This window comes from Podarcis muralis, chromosome W (genome assembly GCF_964188315.1).
Source record: "Podarcis muralis chromosome W, rPodMur119.hap1.1, whole genome shotgun sequence".
Taxonomy (NCBI): Eukaryota; Metazoa; Chordata; class Lepidosauria; order Squamata; family Lacertidae; genus Podarcis; species Podarcis muralis.
This window is the reverse complement of record NC_135674.1, coordinates 21,026,592-21,032,591: the sequence shown is the minus strand read 5'-3', so window position 1 is coordinate 21,032,591 and position 6,000 is coordinate 21,026,592. Positions and strand designations below refer to the sequence as shown.

Genomic DNA, 6,000 nt, shown 5'->3' with positions numbered 1-6,000 from the left:
GATATGAAGATTTGTGTATTGGCATAAATTTGCATATAAGTTTCACATCTTTCTACATAGACAATGTAATTTCCATATATCTATACATATATAGTCTTTATTATGAATGATATATACAGGCATGTAAAAAAAGGGAGGTTCTCTGTGTCCAGGGGGAACCCCAATGGTCATCCAGTCCAACCCCGGGCAAGGCCACCTCAGTGCCAATCATTGCAATGGGTGGAGTCATCTGACCGTCTCCCGGCTTCCTCCTTTCCTTCGTCCCTCCCTCCATTTTTCCATTCTTCCCTGTTTCCTTCGTCCCGCCATCCCTTTGTCCTTCCTTCCTTCCTTCCTACCTACCTACCTACCTACCTACCTACCTACCTTCCTTCCTTTGTCCCTCCCTCCATTTTTCTGTTCTTCCTTCCCTGTTTCTTTCCTTCCTTCCTTCCTTCCTTCCTTCCTTCCTTCCTTCCTTCCTTCCTTCCTTCCTTCCTTCCTTTGTCCCTCCTTCCTTTTCTCCTTCCTTCCTTCCTTCCTTCCTTCCTTCCTTCCTTCCTTCCTTCCTTCCTTCCTTCCTTCCTTCCTTCCTTCCTTCCTTCCTTCCTTCCTTCCTTCCTTCTTTCCTTCGTCCCTCCCTCCCTTTCTCTCTTCTTCCTTCCCCATTTCCTTCCTTCCTTCTTCCCTTACTCCCTTCCTCTTTTCTTCCTTACTTCTTTCCTTCATTCCTCCCTCCCTTTCTCTCTTCTTCCTTCCTTCTTTCTTTCCTTTGTTCCTTCGTCCCTTCGTCCTCCCTCCCTTTCTCTGTCCTTCCTTCCTTCCTTCTTTCCTTCCTTTGCCAATCCTTGTGACGGGTGAGGTCACCCGACCGCCTCCTGGCTTTCAGAGCGGGGGGGGGGGGTTGGACTAGATGACCGCTGGGGTCAGCAGACGGAGCCCTGGGCACCTCAGCGAGAACGGCCTCCTCGTCACATTTCCCTGAACATCCTCTCGGTGTGCCGCCGGTCCCGTCAATGGGCGCCCGGCTCCTCGCCCACCTGCCTGACTGCCGACTCCTCCGCCGCCCTCACCAGGGCTGCATAGTTCCTCGCCACCTCCTCCACCTGGGCCAGCAGCACCCGCCGCCACGCCTCTTTGCCTGCCGCCCCCGCCACCGTCTCCACCAACCGCACCAGCACCCGGAAGCTCCTGGCGACAGCTGGCAGCAGCTGCGCCGGGCTCTTCTCAGTGCTCGCCACCTGCTGGCAGGCGGCCCTCAGCTCTCTGAAGGCCAGCGCCAGCTCCTGCCGCCCCTCATCCGGCGCCAGCACCCCGTTTCCCCCTGCCACCGCCGCCGCACACTGCTGCAGGGCGCTCAGCAGCTGCTCGGCGTCGAGCCTCACCGCCGAGAACCCACCGGGGAAGGAATACTCCCGGTCGCGCAGCTCCTGGATGCGCTCAAGGCTTGACGCCACCCGCAAGTTGATCTCCTGTGTCTGGGACACGGTGTCTGGGATTGGCAGCACTGAGTAGCACAGCTCGTCAGCCTCGTTGACTGCCCGTGCCGAGAAGCAGGAGGGAACCAAGCAGCAGCCCTCTCCACCCGGCGCCAGTTGCCGTGGGCACACTTCCTCCGGGAAACACGGCGTCAGGTGCTCATCCAGCGCCGGATTGCCCTCTTCTGGAATGGCCCCTTCCCCACCGGTGTGGCGCCACAGCTTCTCGTAGCGGGCTGCTGCCACCGCCACACACTCGGTGCCCAGACAGGAGGCGCTCTTTTCCGTGTCTCTCGGCTCCGGGCTACTCTGGACTTGCGCCACCCGCTGTGGGCAACTCTCCCTCCCTCGACAGTTGCACTGCGACACACTGGGTGCTGTCGGCACAGGGCCGGCACCCGCCGGGCAGACAAAGCCCCCTGGCGCCGGACCCTTCAGGAGCTGCTCCAGAAACTCCAGCTCGAACTGCTTTACTTTGCGGAGCTGCGCCCGGCGCTCGTCTGTCTCCTGTTTGAGCCGCGCCAGGAACGTCGCGGAGAAGAACTTACGGAAGCGGAACGCCGGCCGGGATACCTGCGGGTGCGCCGGGACATCTGGGTCCTCACCTTGCAGCGCCTCGAGTTCGAGATCAGGCGCTTCCCAGGGCGGGGGAACCATAGCATATCTCCGAATCCTCTCCGCCGGCGCCTGGCAGCTCTCTGTCTCCTTCTGGGGATGCTCGGGTTTGGGGTTTGAGGGGCAAGCCTGGGAGCTGGGACTTGGTTCGGCCTCGGCGAACTGCACTGGTGAGGACCTCCCGGTCTTCGCTGGCGAAGTGGGCGCCCCGCAGCCTGGCAAGCAGAAAGCTAGCTCCTTCTGGGCCAGGAAGCCGTCCCGGTTGACCCCCTGCGCCAGGAAGTAGGTGGTGTTCGGGGAAGCGGCATCGTCACGGCTGCAGTCGGGGTCAAGGGTGGCCAGGACTATGAGATCTGGAGAAACCACACGGGGCGGGAGCGTTAGGATGTTGAATAACAACGCTATCCCTAATCCCTGTCCCTAACTCCTATCGCTATCTCTAACCCTTATCCCTAACCCTAATAATAATAATAATAATAATAATGCTAGTCCTAATTACTATCCCTATCTTGAACCCTTATCCCTAACCCCAATAATAATAATAATAATAATGCTAGTCCTAATTACTATTCCTATCTTGAACCCTTATCCCTAACCCCAATAATAATAATAATAATAATAATAATAATAATAATAATAATAATAACAACAACAACAACAACCCTATTCCTAATCTCTATCCCAGGGGGTGGGCTCGACGCCCTCTTTAATACCTGTTGCCGGCGCCAGCAGCCTGTTCTCCGCCTCCGCCAGGGCTTCCAGGGCCTGCAGGGTGGACACCAGCGCCTCGTCGAGATCCTGGGCTCGTTCCCGGACCGTCCGGGACCCTGGTGAGGCTGCCTGGATGAAGGTCACCGGGAGCTGGCGCCCACCGTCCTCACTTGGTGCCGCCCGCCGGCATCGGGCGTCGTCCTCGTCAGAGCTGTTGTCGCCGAAGCCAGGTGGCGGTGCCGCGATGGCTGGGGCAGCGCCGGGGTCGTCCTCGTCGCCCTCGCTACCCGGCAGTGGCAGCACCGTCAGGTCCAGGCCAGCACAGCCGAGGCTCCCTCCAGGACCGTCCACTGAGCGGGTTCGGGTGCGCTGGGCACCGCAGTCCTCACCCTCGGCGCCCGGGAGTTTCAGCACAGGGTCCGATTTGGTCCTGGGCCGGGTTTCCTCATAGCCAAAGATACGGTTCTGGTTGAGGTCGGGGTGGTGGCGGTGCGGCAGTTCTGCCGGTGCAGCGGTGCGGTTGCTGCCAGCGCTACGGTTCCCAGCCTCCTTCTCTCTGCCTGGAAAAGGAGAGAGAGCAAGCGGAGGGTGAGTTTGGTTGACGGGGAAGGGGCTCTGGGGTTGTATAGCCCAACACTCTTTACCCAGGATGGAAAGAAGCTGTCCTGGGGCCTGATTCGAACCCGGAATCTCCCGTTTGTCCATAGGGCATTCATATTTTCTGTTGTTGTTGTTATTGACATCTCCATTCTCAGCGGAGAAATGTAAAAGCATGATTGTTGTTGTTTTCTTGTTGTTGCTGTTATTGTTGCTGTTATTTAGAGTGAAATGAAAGAGTAAAATTTAGGAGAAATGAAAGAGTAAAATTGTTGTTTTGTTGTTGTTATTACTTACGTCTCTATGCTCAGCGGAGAAATGTAAAAGCATTAATGTTGTTTTGTTGTTGTTATTTAGGATACGCCTAATTTCATAGGAGAAATGTAAGGGTGTTATTGTTGTTGTTGTTATTATTAAGATTGTCCCTATTTTGTTGGAGAAATGTAAGAGTAAATATAACAACAACAACAATAGGGACCCAGGCTGGCTTCCCTCAATCCAGAATTTCATCCCCTCCAGAAAAATCCTCTCGGCTGCTTGGAATTTCCCTTGCTTGGAAACATACCTGCCTTGGTCATGGGAGGCGGTGCGACCAGGAAAAGCGTCTTTCTGGAGTTGGCCAGTAGGTGGCAGTAGCCGGAAATGAGGCCAGCAAAATTGGTGGCTTCCGGCCACTCCATCAGAAGCACCAGTGGCTGGGGAGAGAAGTAGTATTGGAATCATAAAATCATAAAATATTTATCATTATTATTAATGGAATAATAGGACCATACAATATTCTAGTTTATTACTATGTTATTATTCTCATCATAGTAAAACCCAAATACAGTGGTACCTCGGGTTACATACGCTTAAGGTTACATGTGCTTCAGGTTACAGACTCTGCGAACCCAGAAATAGTACCTCGGGTTAAGAACTTTGCTTCAGGATGGTAACAGAAATCGTGCTCTGGCGGCACGGCGGCAGCAGGAGGCCCCATTAGCTAAAGTGGTACTTCAGGTTAAGAACAGTTTCAGGTTAAGAACAGACCTCCGGAACGAATTAAGTACTTAACCCGAGGTACCACTGTATTATTTAAATGAAAAATCTGTTTTAAATGAAAAAAATCTGATCTAAATCATAAAAATCCGCTTTAAATCAAAATCTGAATTAAATCGAAAGAATCTGATATAAATCGAAAGAATCAAATTTTTTTTTAAATGTGCTTTAAATAGAAAAAATCTGTTTAAATAAAAAATCTGTGCATAAAAATGTGATTGAAATAGAAAAAATGTGATTGAAAATTTCAAAAATCTGATTAATTTTTTTTTTAAAAAAAAAAGAAAATCCAAGTGACGGAATGGCCCCTAGATGGCCCTCCAGCCTGCTCACCTTGGCGTCCACGATGCCAGTCTCCACCCTTGCCACGCCCAGGTTCTCCCGGAAGAGTTGGACTCTGCTGATCTGGCTGAATTCGCACAGGACGGTGGTCAAGTTGGTGTGGAGGTCAATGACGTGGCTCACGCCGTGGCGGGGGCCCACCAGAATGGTGGGCGCCGCGTCTTGGCCGTCCTACGAGAGTCAAAGTAGTCATACTTGAACCTGGAACCCAGAATACAAACCCAGAACCAGAACTGAACCAGGAACTGGAACCTGGAACCAGAATCCAAGCCCGGAACCCTAACCAAACTGAACTGGAAACCAGAACCGGAAACCGGAAACCAGAACCTGGAACCAGAACCCAGGAACTGGAACTGAACCAGAAACCGGAACTGAAACCAGAATCTGAGCCCGGAACCCTAACCAAACCGAACTGGAAACCAGAACCAGGAACTGGAAACCAAAACTGGAAACCGGAACCCAGAATATGAACCCAGAACCCAGAACTGGGAACCAGAAAACAAAACCTGGCACCAGAATCTGAGCCAGGAAACCGAAACCAAAGCAGAACCCAGAACCCCTACCATCCCGACGGTCTGGAAGATGACGCCGGAGAAGGTGGGTAGCCGGTCGAGGAGGCGCAGGTACTTGAGCTTGGCCCGGGTGGGGGAGACCTGTGAGGAGAGAATCGGGGGACCCCTGGGGTCATCCAGCCTGACCCCGGGTTTGAGGTGGGGTTAGGGTCCCGCCCCGGGGGTTAGGGTCCCACCTGGCTGCTGCGCCGCTGGTGTGCCTTCAGCTGATGCGAGAGCGACCGGCGCAGGAGCTTGTCCTTGGTTGCCGGCAACAGAGAGGGAGGCAAGAAGGGCTCCAGACCCCACTCCTTCCTGGGGAGAAAGAGGAAAGGCACGCACTCCAACTCCCTCCCTCCCTCCCTCCCTCCCTCCCTCCCTCCCTTTCTCTTTCCTTAATTCCTTCCTTCCTTCAATCCTTCCTTCCTTCTTTCCTTCATTCCTCCCTCCCTTTCTCTATCCTCCCTCCCTCCCTTTCTCTGTCCTTCCTCCCTTCCTCCCTCCCTCCCTCCATCCATCCATCCCTTTCTTTGTTCTTTCTTTCTTGTTTCCCTCATTTCTTTTTCTATTCTTCCTTCAAATCCAGAGTTTGGATTTGATATCCTGTTTTATTACTACCTGAAGGAGTCTCAAAGCGGCTAACATTCTCCTTTCCCTTCCTCCCCCACAACAAACACTCTGTGAGGTGA

The 6,000-nt window shown here is 53.5% G+C and overlaps 1 protein-coding gene across 1 annotated transcript in view; it reads right to left on the bottom strand.

Annotated features, from left to right (window-relative positions):
- LOC144326262 (FERM and PDZ domain-containing protein 3-like) overlaps window positions 1–6,000 on the bottom strand; it is a 155,268-nt gene continuing 149,268 nt past the window's right edge. Inside the window, exons 10-15 of the mRNA XM_077922814.1 lie at window positions 5,525–5,626; window positions 5,324–5,438; window positions 4,752–4,931; window positions 3,946–4,075; window positions 2,786–3,343; window positions 1–2,425 (exon numbers count right to left, since the gene is read on the bottom strand). Of these exons, the coding sequence (XP_077778940.1) occupies window positions 993–2,425; window positions 2,786–3,343; window positions 3,946–4,075; window positions 4,752–4,931; window positions 5,324–5,438; window positions 5,525–5,626 (2,518 nt within the window). The 3' untranslated portion in view covers window positions 1–992. The remainder of the gene's footprint in view (window positions 2,426–2,785; window positions 3,344–3,945; window positions 4,076–4,751; window positions 4,932–5,323; window positions 5,439–5,524; window positions 5,627–6,000) is intronic.